At 43.3% G+C, this 18,897-nt stretch overlaps 2 protein-coding genes and 1 pseudogene across 2 annotated transcripts; 2 read left to right on the top strand and 1 right to left on the bottom strand.

The window, feature by feature from the left end:
* The first annotated feature begins 1,149 nt into the window (after positions 1-1,149).
* On the top strand, positions 1,150-3,109 carry LOC124681167 (annotated as a pseudogene).
* A 3,651-nt stretch (positions 3,110-6,760) lies between these two features.
* LOC124681171 (metallothionein-like protein 1) lies at positions 6,761-7,549 on the top strand. The gene is made up of 2 exons (XM_047216118.1): positions 6,761-6,906; positions 7,082-7,549. The coding sequence occupies exons 1-2, from the start codon at positions 6,854-6,856 to the stop codon at positions 7,254-7,256; spliced, it is 228 nt and encodes a 75-aa protein (XP_047072074.1). The 5' UTR covers positions 6,761-6,853; the 3' UTR covers positions 7,257-7,549.
* An 842-nt stretch (positions 7,550-8,391) lies between these two features.
* LOC124681172 (disease resistance protein RPM1-like) lies at positions 8,392-14,157 on the bottom strand. The gene is made up of 4 exons (XM_047216119.1): positions 14,044-14,157; positions 13,481-13,566; positions 10,199-13,072; positions 8,392-8,865 (listed from the first exon to the last, which is right to left on the bottom strand). Exon 3 carries the CDS (start codon positions 12,986-12,988, stop codon positions 10,229-10,231), a length of 2,760 nt encoding a protein of 919 aa, XP_047072075.1. The 5' UTR covers positions 12,989-13,072; positions 13,481-13,566; positions 14,044-14,157; the 3' UTR covers positions 8,392-8,865; positions 10,199-10,228.
* Between the last annotated feature and the right edge of the window lie 4,740 nt (positions 14,158-18,897).

An 18,897-nucleotide genomic window follows, 5' to 3' on the forward strand; every position in this document is an offset into this window, starting at 1 on the left:
GTTCTTACATGTCCTACGTATTTTCACTTGCTTCTTATATGTGCTGCAATATTTTCACTTCGATCCTATAGGTGTTGCAACTTTTTCCTTGCCTCATAGGAAAACCAAATCAGAAGATGGTGAGGCCTCTACAACAGTTGTTGAACCCTCTTTGATGCCGCATTCAAGCCCAAGTGTAACAACTCGAAGGACTGCTACTATTTCTCCAACTAGCCAAGGTGTAACAATTGGAAGGATGACGTCTCTTTCTCCAACTAGCCCATGTGTAACAACTAGAAGTATGACTGCAATCTCACCAGGGGGAATCAACCGTAGGCTCATAATTGAGTAGATGATTTCCTTTTGAGATGATTGGGTAGATGAATTAGATATCTAAGTACTTTGCCGTGAACTGTGGTCTTTTGTGTGAACAGTCCGTAGAAGTATGGCTGTTGAAACTTGTGCTCTATCATTTCAAACTCATTGAGATGGTTGTTATATCCTACTAAAATCTAGTGTCATATGCACTTATATATCTTGATGTAGTTTTATTGATCTGCTGCTGAATTGTTGTTGTAAATTGGGCTGAAATGCAGCCGTTATGCTGCTCGATTTTTGACTGAATAGCTGTTCAAATGAAGTCTGGGACTGTTTTATCTTGAGTTGGTTATGTCCAGGAGCAGGTTCACGTTCAGATGTAGTACTAGAAATCAGTAACAGAGTAATCTTTCAATGGTATTTTTCCAAGTGCAAAACTTTGGATGGTATTTTTCTAAAGTTTGGATCTTTTGATGGTATGGATCCAATTTTCCCAGTAAATAATCATATTTGCAGTTGTCGTCCTCAACAAATCTAAATCAACCTCAATATAAACCTCTCCGTCTCTCATCTCTCACAGGGGTCTCACCCAGCTTGCCCCGCGATGGTGGGGAGTGGAAGGCGACGGAGGGGACGGCACAGAGGTTCTCTCCCGGCGAGTCCCGTGGTGGAGGTAAGTGGAAGGCGACGGAGGATCTCTCCCGGTGATCTCCGGGACGGAGGGCAGGTGGCGGCGACGGAGGGAAGTGCGGGGTGGAGGGGACGGCGGCGACGGAGGGCGCCCGGCAAGGTGAGGATCGGCGGTGTTGGTCGAGGCCAGCGAGGGGAGAAGCGGCGGCTGCCGCGTCGGACATGGCCGGCGAGGGGAGGAGCGGTGGCGGCGGTGGGTGGGTTTCGGCCACCAGAGCTAGGCGAGGAAGGAGTGGGCGGCGGCCGCGGCGGCTCAACTTCACGTCTTCTGTAAGTATGTCTTCTCTAATGCCATTCATTAATGTGAATTTGATAGTATCTGAATTTGATTAGAGTCGTAACACATGGACTGTTTGTGAGCCTATGGATCCGTTATGCTATGATGTGCAAAATTCGATGAAATGTCTTCCAGGTCCCTTAATCATTTGAGCATCACTGGTTGTTGCTCTGAGTGAGCATCGAAGTTTCTCTGTTCTCTGTATTGCCTGAGTATGGAAGTTCAGCTCATAAGGTGCATACCCCAGCTCGTCGTATTTCTAGGCTGTACATTCATGCATCCAAGGTTTGGTCCTCAGGTAAGAGAGCTTCAGTAGCAAAAAACACTCTTTCTGGTCTTGTTTTTGTTGCGAAGTCCTGCAGTAATGATGCTTCAAGGTAAGATATGGATAATGCTATACTGACCATATGAGGTATGGCAAAAGAATTATGTTTTTTCCATTAATAATTTACACTTAATGCAGGTTGACATTCTGGCTGTCCAATACAGTTATCCTCGGGAAGATAATCTCGAACTTTTGACATTTCACATCAAATGACTCCAACCATGACGACTAACAGCATAAATGGTGGTGCACAGTGGTTTGATGGGAAATCCACCCCAATGCTATGAAAAAATAACTCCAATGGGAAGCAAACCACACATGATGTCTGCATATACCAGATGATTGGAAGGAAACAAGTGTAGTTTTAGCTGCACTAGAGAGGATTGAATCTTGGATATTTTCTCGGATTGTCGTGACAGTTTGGTGGCAGGTAATATTTTACTCAGATCATATGAACTTGTTGACTCTTAAGTCTTAACTGTGAGCATCCCTTGCTCCAAACTAGGCTTGCAATCCTATAAGAATTACTCGGCAGTGATTCTCTTAGCCCTACTGATCTCTAAATAATTCTTGTTCCTCCACATTGTGAGTTTTCTGAAGAACGTTCTTTTCTCACATGCATAAGAGTATTTATGCTGACCCGAAGTCTCCTCCACCTGTTGGCTGGATATGTATAAATGTCGATGCAGCTTTATTCCCAGAAGACAAACATATGGGATGGGGGGCAGTGCTTCGAGATCACAATGGAGATTTCATCCTATCTCTCAGTGAAGGTGTGGAGGGCTTCCCGTTCCCGGAGCTAGCTGAAGCCCTTGCTGTTCGGCACGCGTTAACTGTCGCTCGGAGTCACGGCGTCACAAAAGTGGTACTGGTATCAGATTTCCTCTCTCTGATCCAGCGCCTATCTTCACCGCGCCAGGATCGTTCTATTCTGGGTTTGGTGATCGGGGATATCAAAACCATAATGACAGACTTTGATTCTTGTTTGTTTAATTTCGCTAGTTGCAGACTGAATGTGGTAGCACATAAGTTGGCTCGTTCTGCTGAGCCTATAGTTTGTAATATTTCTGTCGGTGTTACCCCGGAGTTGATCCGGGTACAACTCTATAATGATGTCTTTTGATCAATAAAGTACCACATTCTCAAAAAAAAAAAACCTAAAGGCTATGAGAGTGTCAGGCCCTTCTTTGGGTGATCAGCAGCAAGGCAACTTTTCTGTTACCGTGGGGAAGGCTGCAGTTCACGTCGTGTTCAGCAGGATTTGCCCCCTTCGTGCTGGTGGGCATGAGTGACTGTTTGCCAGTATTGGCAAAACTGCTATTCATTGACGTCCTTAGTTTCAAAAGAACAGGCATCTTTCATTATTGCTACTGTAACATGTATTTGACTTGTTCTGCTATCGTCAGGTGATGGAGCAATGTGTAGCCTGTTTAGATGTTGCAATGCTTAATGCCGTCCTTCGTGAATCAGCTAGCGAGATACCAACTGATCCTATAGGATGGTTATGCTGGGTGGAATGATGATGCCCCTTTTGGTGCCTACCTCGATGTCGCCGAGTGGAAAGGACGAAGATAGTTCATCACCATGGACGAATATTATGTGTATTTTTCTTTTAAATTATAGTGTGCTTGCGATGAACAAATAATGCGAATAAATGCACTAGTATTCCATATATAGAACACTTTTAATTAAATATTACTATTGGTACATTGGTACCTAACCATTACATAAAGTTCTGAATCTCAGTAGCTAGATGATTACATGCCAAGGCTACAAGAATACAAGCAGAGGAAGAGAGTACGCAAGAGAATAATTACTAAGCTAGCTCGCACGGGAAGATCGACTAAATGAATGATCAAAATAAACAAACTACCTGACTACAAGGAACTTACATTTCAATCTACTCCTTGTAATTACAAGTTCTATCGATATCAATATCGATCGGCAACAGTAGATGCTCAGCTGACCACTCTACAGATGGTCCTGATATACTGTTGTTGCAGTGAGCATGAAGTCTTTCAGAAACGAAACGGGAAGCCTGGTTGGAGGTGCTTGGGTCAGTGAGCAGCGCCTGGTTGGAGGTGAGCAGGCCACGATCGGCGAGCTGCGCTGCGTCATTCGGATCGTGTGCGCCCTGCAAATTATGCAAAAAATCACCATGTAAATTTTATACAGGAGCGGGTGGGTTCAAAGGGGACCAGAGGAAAGCAGGAATGGCTGGCTTGGAAGGTAGCCCTGCCTGGGATCCACGTTGCCGGACGTCCACATTCCCATCCCGTCGCCCAATGGAGGAGATCCATGGATGGCCTCTGCGCCGCCTCCTGTCCTGCCGCTAGTCCTATCGACGACCGGCGCTAACCACCACATACTGTTCGCCTGCAACGGAGAGGACGGGGCCTGACCTCCAGCGATCACCGCAACGTGGGGAGGGGCGGCGACGGCTGGCGCCTGCGACGTAGAGGACGGGGCCTGACCTCCAGCGATCCCTGCGACATGGGGAGGGGCGGCGGCGGCTCGCGCCTGCAACGGAGAGGACGAGGCCTGACCTCCAACGATCCCGGCGACATGGGGAGGAGCGGCGTCGGGCGCTCGTGTGTGAAGACTGAAGAAGGCCACGAGGAGTCCAGTATAGAGGAGTCTGGCCTGATTGATTTGGTTGATCAACATTTTCTTTATTCTGATTTGATGAGTTGATAAATAAAACATCTGTTTATAATTGTTATAACATTATAGAAGTTACACAAAATTTATCACCGATTTAATCAACGGTCACCAAAATTTTGATTAGACGAAACCCAGATTTGATTAGACGGAGCCTAGGTTCCGTGCCAATCACCGTAAAAAGTGTTGTTATCCTCGTTTGGAGCGGCATGAAAGCTATTTTTCAGTCTAGGTTCAAAGTGTTTCAAACCAACATGTGACATCAGCCATATCTCAACACTGAAAGCAATCATCTGGGTACAAGTGGCTAACATTTGGACCTCACAAGCCACATAAGAAATTTTAAAACACTGAGCATTGTTAGCTGATGTTGCCAATTAATCAAAAAAATTAGTTGAATTCAATAGAATGTTAAAAGAGTTGTCATTTACTTTTTTGTTGAAGGCACATATGATATGACCTCTCATATTCACAGACATGGTTCACAAACCTACTCTCAGTGTCTTCCTTTCTTAATGGGGGAATGCAATTATTGGAGTCAATAGCTTGCAACATAGAATCGCTGGTACGAGAGATCATGAACAAAGTTCTCCAGTTTTTGATACACATACTATTTTTGAAACTATGATTCATAGGAAAATAGTCCTCATTGAGTTTCCAAATATTAGATATTCTATGTGCGGTGTTTCTCTACTACTCAAATATATTTAGTTAAGAAAGTGTAAAACTAGTTAGTAAATAATGACTTGACATGATATTTGTTAGTGCATTGCGATGAACTTTTCTATATTATGCATCAAAATGGGACATCTCCTTCTAGATTGTTCCATATCATAATAAGATATCTCCTACTGGATTGCCAACGTACTGAATGTGATATTTTATTGTTGCCCTAGTTTTAGAATAACAAGAACAAACATGTCTCAAACTAGCATCATCATTGTTGCTAGAAAAATTCTTTTGTAGTAGTTTTGTTAATGCTTATTATTTTGATTGAGGACCGCTCTTCTTGAGACATGCTAACTATGGCATGCAATTGGAATTGAAATAACAATTGCTTCTAGCACAAGTATACATGATACATATAAGAGTTCAGAGGTTCACATGAATATACTACCTCCATCCCAAAGCTTAAGGCTTATATTATTTTTAAAAATTCAAACTATGTCAAGTTTGACTAAGTTTTTATCAAAAATTATTAACATGCACCATACAAAATTAATATCATTAAATAGATAATGAAATATATTTTTGTATGATATCTAAAAAATATTATATTTGTTGATAGATTGTTCTAAAAGTTTGGTCAAATTTTACTTGGTTTAATTTTTCAATAAAAATAAGCCTTAAGCTTTGGGATGGAGGTAGTATATAATAAGCATTTTTGTGCAATTACGAATACTCCCCACAATATTATTAAACATTTTGCGTTCAGTTGGGTAATATATATGCACGGTTGTTGCGGAAATTGCAAATATAGCTCGGGCTACATGTAGCCTGTTTTTTGAAAATTCTGGAAGTAGTATTTTAAAGCTTCAAAAATTTCTGAAAAATCCAAGATGTTGATAATGGTGTATTCTACGAACTTGCAAAATCTCAACTTGAAACATCTTATATTTTTGGCCACATAAAAAGATAAAATCTGATAAATTTTGGAGGTTTCAAAATTCGCACTGTTCACTATTTCTACTTTTGTATTTTTTTTCTATAGCCTGAAATAGAAGGTATTTCGAGTTGAGATTTTTCATGCTGATAAAATAGAATATTGCCTACATCTAGGTTTTTTCAGAATTATTTGAAACTTTGAAATAGTATTGTTTTCAATTTTTCTAAAAAAAGTGTAGCTGGGGCTACAAAACTCCACACTCCTTTCGTTGGCCTTGTGGATGTATCCTGAAGATTCCAGAGGGAACTAGAAAATACAAATACTAAGATATTACTACTTGTCTGTACGATGCGGCAAAAGAAATTTCGAGAAGCAACAAAGAAGGTCCATTTCTTGCCGTCTTGTGGTTGTCATAAGGATACAATATGATGTAAATACTAAACAGTGTAAATTCGTAAGAAGGAAAGAGAAGTCAACTACGCATTAATATTCTGAAAGCCACGGATAGAGATTTGAAGGTAAAGGAGATCCATACGTTGGATTTGCTGTCGTGCTAAACTACTATTAGGTCGCCCGAAATTTACAGAAAAAGCAACCAGAAAGATGAGATCATGATTTGTTTTCTTGCTGAACTACTATTAGCCATTGTATTTAATCTTGTCTTGTTGTCTTTGAGCCTAGTTTTACCAGTTACCGCAGTAACACAAGATCATGACTAGAAGTCACCTCCCCAAGGATCATTAAAATTATCTAATGGTGACAACTTGTCGCTGTCGAAAGACAATTCATCTTGAGAAACTGGACAAGATGCCGGCGTACGTATAGCATCGTGGCACGCATCGATACCTTAGCTAGAGTGCCCTCCTCCTATACGCTAACCCGGCTATAAATAGTGGTGCAGGTGTGAGGGCTATACATACAATTCACCATCTTCTCTAATCCCAAAAGCCTTCTTCTTCGCCATAATCTCATCCTTGACCAGTTAGATATTTGGAAGATGTCTTGCAGCTGTGGATCAAGCTGCAACTGCGGCTCAAACTGCAAGTGCGGGTATGGATGTTTCTCTTCTCCAAATACTGTCCTGCTATGAGCTTACCCTGGAATCTTGGTAAAATACTAATATGCAGAGAGAGAAAACCATTTCAGTCCGTTACTTGATCGAGATTTAATTTTCTTTGATGATAGAAAACTGATTTGATTATTATCGGATCGTTTATCGTTGCAGCAAGATGTACCCTGACCTGGACGAGCAGGCCAGCATCACCACCCAGACCCAGGCCGTGGTCGTCCTCGGCGTGGCTCCTGGGAACAAGGCCGGGCAGTTCGAGATGGCCGCCGGCGAGTCTGGCGAGGGCTGCAGCTGCGGCGCCAACTGCAAGTGCAACCCCTGCAACTGCTAAGCTTCACGCGCTGCGATGCAACGCACTTGTGTGATGGTGTGAGAGTACATGTACGTAAATAACAAGAAGCATCTGACGGAGTCGAGCAAGTACGTGCGCGGTGTGTGTGTCTACTAGCTCGCTCTGCTCTGATCTGCTCTTTGTGTCGTCCTTCCTTGTGTTTGTGTGTGCTTGTGTCCCTGTAATTGCTTCATCTATCTCCGACCATGGAGTATGGAGTGATGAATTAATATACAGTACTGTACAAGAAAGGGCAAGTTTGCCTAATCAATTGAGCGAAATTTCTACTTCAATTAAAACAGAGCTCTCTGTAATTGGTTCAAATCTTCCTCTCCTGTTTTTTTTTTTTTTTCACTCAAAAAGAAAGAAAGAAAGAAAGAAAGAATCTTACTATCGGGCTTACTTGTCATTGTTTGGACATCCTTTTGAATGCTGGATGATAACAACAGAAAAAGATACAGCAAGAACTGATTATTTTTGGATTCTCAGGTCAATTGCAAAGTAAGAAATAATACGAAAAGTTCTTTTGGATCACGGGCACCAGTGATCTCAATGTATCAAAAAATTCGAAAATTATATTTATATATTTCAAAAAATTATGTAGTAAAATTATAAAAGTAGCCAATGATGTATTCTACTAACGTATAAAATCTCAATTACAAATGTTTTGTTTTCTGAGCTACACAAAAATGACAAATTCTGTTTTTTTTTTTTTGAGATTTGAATCACTATAGTCAGATCCACATATTTGTTATTTTTGTGCAGCCCAAAATACATATTATTTCCAGTTGAAAATTTACACATTTGTGGGATACAATACTGACTACATCATAATTTATTTTAAGATTTTTCTAAAGGACGTACCCAGTGCTGAGAGCTCCCGCACTGTGCGGGGTCTGGGGAAGGTGTTAGTGGCAAGCCTTACCCTCACAAAGTGCAATGTGAGGAGACCGCGACTCGAACCTGGGACCTCTCGGTCACAGGCGGTGAGGCTCTACCACTGCACCAGGCCCGCCCTTCTAAGATTTTTCTAAAACTTAAAAATATAATTTTTAATTACTTTTCTGAAAAGGGATCACTGGAGCTCATGTGCACCAAATCTCTGTCCGAAATAATACAGAGTTTAGTTTTATCGAAATACTACCAGTTCAGAAGCAAAACAGAACAAAAACACTCCAGCAGTGTTATGTTCGAAGAAAAAGCAACCTCTAGTCTAGAATCTAGATACAGAACCCAGGATTTCAGAAAGCTCCAAATATCAGGAGACAATCAAAAGATCAGCAGCTCACTGCTTTTCTTTATTTCCACGCCCCGATCTCCAGACGTGCAGCTATTCAGTAACCACCCGGATCTTGTAACAACTGGCAAGGCTTCAGGGAGTTGTGAACATCACAGATTTTCCACGGATTAGCACCACTCGGTTTACCCCCGTGACAAAGTCAGAGGCTCCTTGACCCGGCGAGTTGCCAAAGCCTCAAGCCTCGAGTTGATCCAGCACTCCTGTCTCCCCCTCTTCAAGAGGAACTTTCCATTCCTTGGTGGAAGATCGAATCAGCTACCTGACCCGCTTAACGTTAATCCACTTCTTATAATTCAAATAAACTCATTGCTGCAACGTCAAAGTACCCACATTTGTGAATCATACATAATAAATATAAAAGAGGTTTGCTTCAGAAATAAAGTGAAAAGAGTTTGTAATAGGGTAGCACATGAATTATCTAAAAAAATCACAATGGGGAGCATAGCCCCGGCCTGTGCATCAAAATGATGCACACAGCCTTATGAATTACCTAAATTGCCTATGGGTTCTGGAACCGGCCAGGAGTGGATTCTGCAAAGCCCTCCAATGGTTTTGAAATTGCTACGCCTCGAATGTAATCGATTGTTTAGATAATTTATGAACTCTCTTTACCCTAAAAAAAAAGGAGGAAAATATGCTCACCAGCCACTATGTGTGCTTGCCATTGAGGACGCAGCTGGTCCGGCGTTTCGGTGAGGTGGTGGTGCCAGTGCACCAATCTACTGCGGGCATTCGAGGGTGATGCCAATGACACCAACTCCAATGGCTTGATGGTTCCAAGGTGTCTTCCAACAGGAGGGTGGCCCTAACAGTAACAGGCCATGGAATTGGCATCGTATTAGAGTTGGCTTCATCAACAGTGTGCCGTAACAGCAGTCACCCAGCCCAGTTGAAGTGTCGAGTGCAGTTGCAGTGGCTTGTGATGTCTATTGATGACCACATGATTCAAAGCACAAACAGAGCTTCCCCAGCTTGTGCATTTTTTGTTGTCTGGCACTATATGTATGGAATCTATGGCATTAGGTAGGGGCGTAGGGTGCTTTCAGTGAAATGCCTTGAACAATACCACTGTAATGTAATTACGTCATAACAATGACAGGCAATCACTCATAAGTTTCAGAGGAAGATTATCACAAAGGCCGAACCCAATAGCAAAATTTCTTATTAGTTAACTTCTAGGCATTACCAGAATATATAGGCAATACCACGATTTAAAATCACAACAATACTAGGGTCGAATACTTTCTTTTGACGGCCTAACTAATACTAAAGAAATGAAGGTGTTAAAGTTGCACGAGGAAACTGGTAGTCTGCCATTTGTGATAGAGATGGATTGCTTGGAGGCAGTGGCCATGATCAGGAGTGAGATGGAGGATCGTTCAGCCTCAATGTTCATCCTCAGGGAAATTAAGCACCTTTTTCAAGGTGTCTTGGAGTTCAAGATCGAGCATATTAAGCGAGAACAGATCTTGGTGAGCCATGTTATTGCTAACAAAGGCCGAGCAGAAGCTATGAAAAACTTATGGCTTCGTTCGAGTGCAGTAGATATTCCTGAACTCTGTATTAAGGATTGTACTCTTGTGCCTTAATTAATATACTTTACATTCGCAAAAAAAAGGTAGTCTTCTGTTGAATGACTTACATGTTCAAAACAGTGGATTCTGCAGTTGAGTCAATGCCGTCGGAGAGTATGCCGCCACTGCATCCCTTGAGTTCTAGGACACTGGCGCAGCAACGTCAAAAACTCATTGGTGATTTCCCGAAATGATAGATATTTGACGTGAGCGAGGAATTCAATGCCAGGTGGAACCTCCACCATGCTTTCAAGGTTCACTAGTGTTAATATTTCCAGCTTCAACATGGCACCTTTCTTCACCTCTAACACCTCCAGATTTGGCAGGTCTCTCAATCTCAGATTCTTTAGCTCGGGGAACCACCCAGCAAGAAATATCATCTGCTTCCCATTGTACACTCTGGTGAGCATTAGGTCAGTCAAATTTCTCAATGGAGAAAACAATGGTAAGGGGTCTTCTGTCATCTGGGACCAAGATATAGATAATGAATACAAGTTCTGCCCCGCAGTTTGGAAGAGAGGAGACTCTTCCAACATGCCTTCCGCTAACCGGCCAGTCAAACTTAGCCTTTTCAGGTTTGGCGGTAGGCCATTCAACCGAAGAACCTCATTGTTATCGCTTGCATTCACATGCAGGTAGGACAGATATTGCATCTCTGCTAGAGAAGCACAGACACATCCACAGTAGGTTCCTTTCACATTCCATATCTCCAAGCTTCTTAGTTGCCTCAGCTCCCCCAATTGTCTAACAGACTCATCCTGTGCTTCCAATGACAGCAGTGTCTGCAGGTTTGTCAGGTTCTCAAGGCCCTTGGGGATGCATACACCGGTTCCGCACTGGAAATCTCTCCTAAACCGATCGCTCGGTTTGTCAGAAAATATCTGCCTAAGCTTCTTCAGTTTGCCAATCCCTCTAGGGAGCTCCTTTACATAAGATCCAGAAAGGTCCAGTGTCAATAAATTTGAAAGTTTCTCGATAGATTTGGGAAGGAGCTTCACTTTTGAACCACGCAGACCCAAATAGCGGAGGTTGAAGAGATCTCCGATAGCATCTGGAACCTTCTCGATGGGTAGGCCACTTAATTCCAGCACTGACATATATCTGGACTTCTCTACTACTAGAGGCAGTAGAGTGGATGATGGAATACTGATGTCCAATGCGATAATAGATCGAAGACGGTGTACACCCGACACTGACTGATATATATCCTTCTTTAGTTTGTGTATTACCAGTCGACGTGCATCACTCTCATCAATAGATTCAGTATATTTATCCTCATCATAAACAACACCGAAACATTCTCTGTGACACAAATCTACCGCCAACTCACGTACAAAATCATGCATCCGGAATGATTTTATCCTACCAGATGAGTTTCTTTCATTAATCTGAAGAAGATTTCTGTGAACTAACTCTTGTAGATAGCCTTCAGCCACTTCCTCCATTGTGCTTTCACCCCTACTCTTGATGAACCCCTCTGCTACCCACAACCGTATTAGCTTTTTCCTTTTCAAAAGATAGTACTTTGGAAATAGGCTGCAGTATAGGAAACAACTTTTCAAGTATGTTGGAAGGTAGATGTAACTCAAATAAAGTATATTCCTGACATGTTCCAGGCTTGGATTGTTAATTAGTTCCCAGTCGAGCTGGTCATGTATTCGCTTCAGTTCCTCCTTGGTCTTGTCACGTATGAAGAGTAGCCTGCCAATAGAGACAATTGCGAGGGGTATGCCCTTACACTTGCTAACTAGTTCATGTGCAAATTCTGTCAGTTCCATAGGGCACTCATAGTTTGTATCCCTGGGAAAAGCCATCTTACAGAAGAGTTCCCACGACCCATCCTTCGATAGAGGCTTTAGTGTTAAGACATATCGTTGAGAAGCAAGTCTAGCAACATTGCCTTCCCTTGTTGTGATTACCACTCTGCTGCCCTTCAGGTTACGAATAAAAACTCCAGACAAGTCAAGAAATGCTTCTGCAGTCCAAACATCATCCATCAGGATCAAATACTTACGTTGCTCTAAAAAATTCTTCAGTGTCTCTTCAAGGCTTGAGATGTCCATGGTCTCAATATTAGATGGAACACTGGCTTTATCACTGAAAAGCTCCTTGATTAAATTCCTCAATACATCTTCTCTAGAATAAGTTTGAGAGATGGAGACCCAAGAGTAGCAGTCAAAATTCTCTTTCACCTTCCTGTAGACATTTGCAGCCAAAGTTGTTTTACCAACCCCTCCCATGCCATGCAGCACTATCACAGAGCGTTCCAACTCATCACCTGCCAACCATTGCTCGAGCTTTTCCTTATTTTCATCAACCTCCACAAGATCTTCTTCATCAAGGGAACGTGAAGTGTTTGCTAGATACTTGGACTGCTCAACAATGTAACTTGAGTCACTCATATACCCAGTTGCTATTACCGAAACCCATCGATCTTTAGCTTGAAACAGGTGCACAAGATTGACCTCTGCTTCCTTAACCAAAGAAGCTAACCTGTTTAGAGAGAAGAAAACATTTGGTCGTTTGAATCCTTTCTTCAGATAAGTACTCCATCCAGTGTCATGCTTCTGACCAACAAGATGCAAATACTCGTCCACAATGTCCTCAATCCCATGCACAAACATTCTCACCTCCTCCACCCAAATTTCATATGTCTGATTGTTCGAATTCCGTATGTCCATTCGGCAAAGATATTCATGAATTAGTCTGAGCTCCCTTCTGATGCGGCTCATGCTACCTTGAAGCTCTGTTAGCTGTGTAATAAAATTACTGAACTGTGAAATAGCCTGGCTCATTGCTTCATGCCCTAGAGCAACACCGATCTTTGTCACTGCTAGGAGAATCACAGCCTCAGCCATTGCTCCTCAAGTCTGAGCTGAGACAGCTATGGTGAACAGCAGGCAGCGTACCTGTGTGTCTTCAGATATTTTCTATAGCATAGCCTAAAAAATTGAAAGGTATATTGCCATCAAACAACCGTACTCCACGAAACATCAGAATTTGCCAAGGAGAATCAAGAATTATGAGTTACAAATAAAATTGAACGACAAGAAGTATAACTCCTAAGGTGCTACTTCCTACAAACATTTCACGGAACTAGAAGGAAAGAAATCGATTCATTATACCAGCATCTAAGTGGAGAATGATTTAATGGGCTAACGGCTACTAAAATCATCGGAAGCTAGGAATTTGGGTAGTTTGGGTTTGTAGAATCGTGCAGTTTTCAGGAATATTCGTGTTGGTTGGTGGTCGGAAAGCTCTTGTTTAAGACAGAACAAAAACATATATGTACCAACAAACTTTGCAGACCGATACATGCATATTGATCAAGGGTAAAAACAGACGCATACCTGCCTAGGTAGGCTGCTGCTCTGATGAGAAGAACTGTGTCTGTCTATCCGATACCTCCAATGAAAAGATCTCCCGAGGCTCAGATCTGTTGAGTGTTGATAATTAGATTTCAGTCAAATGTTTATTTACCTGTTATTCATCTGACAATCGGGCCATAAAGAGCAATAACACATACTGAAAATGTGCAGTTTTTTTATAAGTTTTGCCATGCTTTGTGAATTTTGATCAAGTATCCGTGCCTTTCTACAAGATATAATCCGATAAGTCCCAATAGATTTCATTTTCTTAGCGGAACATCACACAAGAAATCGGATCAAATCAATTCATTTCTCTAGGCCAAGCTAGAAATCGAAGCCAACAACTGACCAAGGCATGAAGCAATGCTTCGAAAGACGCCTAAGGTCGAGGCCATGGAACGTCATATAGAAGAAATCAAGCTTAATTTGGTTCAGATTTAGTGATACAAGTTCAGATTCGTACCCACATCCTACAAACATCACAGAATGGGCACGGATCATACCTGTACCGGCGACTTTGCTAGCGGGAAAGTTGGCTGGCTTACCTTGTCGTCGGCGCTGCCGGGAGTCTACTTGGCTTCGGCCGCGACGGACGGGAGACTTGATCGGCAGCTGCAGGGAGCACCGGGGCGGAGAAGAGGCATTCCCCTCTCTAACCCTCACCGGCGGTACACATTAGCCTGCTGGCTCGCTCCTGCTGGTTCCACCTTTTTTTCTAGTATTTTAGAAAAGTACCACGTTTCAGTACCACAGGTCAAAGGTTACAACACACACACACGCGGCACTTGCTACAAGGACCCAGAAACACACGTGTCGGGAAGCAATTGCAGGAAAGACCCTCAAAAAATGAAAAAGAAAACTACGCCCTTAATGGTCCCTGCAAACTCAATCTTCAACGCTCGCCGCCGACCACCGCCGCCGCCGAAGAGAACGAAGACGAGCATCCGCTAGTCCAAGATCCGCCGGAGCACTATCGCCAAAGTGGCTTTGTGAGCCGATTAATTTGTCCGCCGCGAATGACGGAACCTAAATCGTTGGGGCTCGTCGGCTGGGGAATAACCTCATGCCTGCCGGACCGCTGATCTGTTGACTCCATCCGATAGCGTCGAGGGAGAAACCCGGATCCGCCCGCCATCTTCCACTTGCCCCATATCAGAGCACCTGCCTTCTGAAGGTCGCCATCGTTCTTGCCCCCCGAGGAGAGGGCAGACGTCGGCCGATTCACTCTTGTACATACCTTCCAGGCCCTCACGCTGGAGTAAGCGACGCCGAGACGATGGGGAGCCCGAAGGACAAATTCCACGAACCTGGCCGCCGCCACCGCCTTGCCGACCAAGTTCAGGAAGACACATCTCGCCGCTTCCCGTAAGAAACAGCGAGAAAACAGCGTTGCCTTCTCCTCAGCACCACCATTGGGGATAATGCTGAGGTGAGATTGGAGCAGCAACTCATCTTATTCCTAGTGACGCCGTCATACTCACCACAACAGCGTCGCAAGAAGCCCTAGTCCTACCTGTATGTACAAGCCTGACGCGAAACCTCAAGGCTCCTCTCTCCTCCCGTCGTCGGAGCGGTGGATGAAGGAGAAGGGAGCCCTCAGGCTCGCCGGCCTTCAATGGAGGAACGTTGGTCGCCTCCCTTTTCATCGGAGAGAGATGAAAGGGGAGCGAAAGGGAACCGGCACAAGAATATTGGTTGACGACCAAATTTTAACGTAGTGGGATGGTCTGCTGGTTCCAGCTGGGGATGGGGCTTGAACCTTTTGATGTACAAGCAAGTAGAGTTTGGTTCCAGCAAGGGACGGTCGCGCGCAACCATATTTTTTATGACCGTTTGGTTTCAGAGGGAGCGTTGGCTTTGCGGTCTGTTGCCATCGTGGGACATGTCTTAGTTCCACGATGAAGTCAGACGCGGAGAATGGCAGGGAAGCCAGAAACTGAGGACTAGCAATGGAGTGGTGGTGGTGACGAGATTCTGGCTTGGTGATTTGTGAATTGGAGCAGCGGCATTGGCAAGTGGGGGTGACATCACAAGAGGAATTTAGTGTCTAAACTTGCGGAGTGAAAACCCAAGATCTGAACTTAATTGGTTGTGTCAGACAGTAACCTTGTTGGAAGCATTGTTTTGTGAGTGCGGACTTTCTCCGGGGTGAAAACCTATGATCGTTGATTAGAGCGATGGTGGCGCTTGTGCATTGTTCCCTTCTTAGAGGCGTCGTTTTTTGAGATGAGGAGTTTCTGGTGTTGTCTTGGTGGTGTTTGGTCCGCTGACAAAGAATAGATCATTGTAGCGGGCCTTTTTCTTTTACCTAATTCTTTTTTTAAATGTGTGCATCCGTATGCTAATAGGGCACTGCGTTGTTACAGAGGCTAAGTGTAATTGATATTTTTACAATATTAATATATTTATTTTATCGAAAATAAGCAAGTAGAGTTAGATAGGCTGTAGCGTGCCGTGCGGCCGGTCGAGATCAACTCAACAACTAGCAGCAGCGCCCCTATTTGAGCTGCTAAACATTAATACATGTGTGTTGTGTAAACAACCAGAGTCCCTAGTAAGCATCTTGTTAAGCTAGATGTTGATTAATAGATGATCATGATTTCCTGATCATGAACATTGGATGTTATTAATAACAAGATCGTATCATTAGGTGAATGATGTGATGGATACACACCCATAGTAAGCATAGCACAAGATCAAGTCATTAAGTTCAACTTGCTATAAGCTTTTGATACATAGCAACCTAGTCCTCGACCATGAGATCATGTAAATCACTTACACCAGATGGGTACTTTGATTACATCAAATTCCACATCGTAAATGGGTGGTTATAAAGATGGGATTAAGTATTCGGAAAGTATGAGTTGAGGCATATGGATCAAGAGTGGGATTTGTCCATCCTGATGACGGATAGATATGCTCTGAGCCCTCTCGGTGGAATGTCATCTAATTAGCTTGCATGCATGTGACAAGGTCACAAGAGATGACATACCACGGTACGAGTGAAGAGTACTTGTCGGTAACGAGGTTGAACTAGGTATAGAGATACCGATGATCAAACCTCGGATAAGTAAAGTATCGCGCGGCAAAGGGAATCAGTATCGTATGTTAATGTGTCCATTCGATCACTAAGTTATCGTTGAATATGTGGGAGCCATTATGGATCTCCAGGTCCCGCTATTGGTTATTGATCGGAGAGGAGTCTCGATCATGTCTGCATAGTTCACGAACCGTAGGGTGACACACTTAAGGTTCCATGTTGCATAGTAGATATGGAATATGAGTTGGAGACCAAATGTTGTTCGGAGTCTCGTATGGGATCCAAGACATCATGAGGAGGTCCGGAATAGTCCGGAGAATAAGATTCATATATGGGAAGTCATTTTCAGGGTTACCGGAAAAGTTCAGGATATTTCGGTATTGTACCGGAGGTTCTAGAAGGTTCCGGAGGGTACCATAGTGGGGCCCACCTATCCCGGATGACCAACATGGACCGGAGGGGTCGCATAGGCCCACATGGGCCAGGCACACCAGCCCCCCAAGGCCCATGTGGCTGGATCAAGTGGATAAGATCAAATCCCTTGAAAATAGGGACTTAACTTGGGGGAGGGGGAAGTTCCCCCTTCTTTTGGCCAACCCTAGGGCTTGGAGGAGGGGCCAAGGCATCCCCCATGCATATATAAGAGGGAGGGGAGGGTTGGGGCGCAACACATGATTTTCCAAAACCCTAGCCGCCCCTCTCTCCCTCCTTCTTCCTGCGCAGGCTTGGCGAAGCCCTGCAGGAATTTCTTCTCCACCTCCACCACCACGCCGTCATGCTGCTGGGATTCCAATGGGATCTACCACCTCCGCTGCCTGCTGGAACGGGGAGAGGAAGGATCTCATCGACACCGTACGTGTGACCGAGTACGGAAGTGCTGCCGGATTGCAGCACTGGAAGGATCGTCTACATCAACCACGAGATCTGATCTCGTTAAGGCTTTGAATCTACGAGGGTTAGTTTCTCATCTATCTCGTTGCTCCGCTCTCATAGATTAGATCTTGAATTTTTCATAGATTGGATCTTGGATTTATTAGTCTTTGCGATAGATTTTTTTTGTTTTCCATGCATCGAGCCCTATAGTGGTATCCGAGCCGTGTCTATGAGTAGATCTGTTGCACGAGTAGAACACAATGGTTTTGTGGGCGTTGATGCTTTTGTTATCGCTTGCTTTTCGTGTACTTTGCATCTTGCGGGATGGGAGGATGAAGCGGTCCGGGCTAACCTTACATGATCGCGTTCATGAGACTTGCTCCACGCTTGACATGCAACTTTTATTGCATAAGTGGCTCAGCGGGTGTCAATATCTCCCACCATAGTTAAGATCCAATTTACACTATGCACTTGACAACACTTGTATCAGCGTTGTGGTTCTTGTTCGTAGGTAAGATCGGATCTTATTCGAAAAGCCGAGGCCATTTACAATTTGCAAAGAAAATTAGAGGCGTCTAACTTGTTTTTGTAGGGGCATGTGATGTGATATGGTCATTATGTGATTATGTTTATATTTGATGTAAGAGATGATCATTATTGTAATATGGCAACCTGCAGGAGCCTAATGGTTGTCTTTATTATTTCATGACATGCATGTCAATCACCATGTAATAGATTTATTTCATTACTATGAGTTAGTAGTTGTAATAGTTGCTATGGATGGTGGACAACCATGAAGCGGTGCCATGGACCTTGGCGCAATGCTGGTGATGATGGAGATCATGCTTATGTGCTTTGAAGATGGAGATCAAAGGCACAAGAAGAAAATGTCATATCATATCACATTATCCATGCATGTGATGTTTATCCATTTATGCATCTTATTTTGCTTATATCACGACAGTAGCATTATAAGATGATTCCTCACATTAATATCAAGATAATAAAAGTGGTCTCCCCTCGTATGCACCGTTGTTGTCCGTTGTTTTGAAGCATCTCGTGATGATCGGATGTGATAGATTCTACGTTCACATACAACGGGTCTAAGCCATGTTGCACACGCTGAAATACTTGGGTTTGCTTGACGAGCCTAGCATGTACATACATGGCCTCGGAACACAGGAAACCGAAAGGTTGAACATGAGTCATATGGATGATATGATCAACATGTTGATGTTCACCATTGAAGCTACATCATCTCACGTGATGATCGGACTTGGTGTAGTGAATATGGATTGTGTGCCACTAAACAACTATGAGGGATATTGTATTAAGTGGGAGTTTATTAGTAATTAGATTAAAGCTTAGACTAATTATCATGGACATAGTCTGAATAGTATTTTGAATTAAATTTGTAGAATTGGCTTCCGTTATCTACCATGCGCTAGTCTTGTAATTGAAATAGAAACACTGTTAAATCTGACAA

This window comes from Lolium rigidum, unplaced genomic scaffold, assembly GCF_022539505.1.
Source record: "Lolium rigidum isolate FL_2022 unplaced genomic scaffold, APGP_CSIRO_Lrig_0.1 contig_34818_1, whole genome shotgun sequence".
Lineage (NCBI taxonomy): Eukaryota > Viridiplantae > Streptophyta > Magnoliopsida > Poales > Poaceae > Lolium > Lolium rigidum.

Bases quoted from the DNA above. Each gene is read 5' to 3' on its own strand.
- LOC124681171 (XM_047216118.1), top strand. From the start codon at position 6,854: ATGTCTTGCAGCTGTGGATCAAGCTGCAACTGCGGCTCAAACTGCAAG. The intron at 6,907-7,081 runs GTATGGATGTTT...TTATCGTTGCAG, and splicing joins GGCTCAAACTGCAAGTGCGG to CAAGATGTACCCTGACCTGG.
- LOC124681172 (XM_047216119.1), bottom strand. From the start codon at position 12,988: ATGGCTGAGGCTGTGATTCTCCTAGCAGTGACAAAGATCGGTGTTGCT.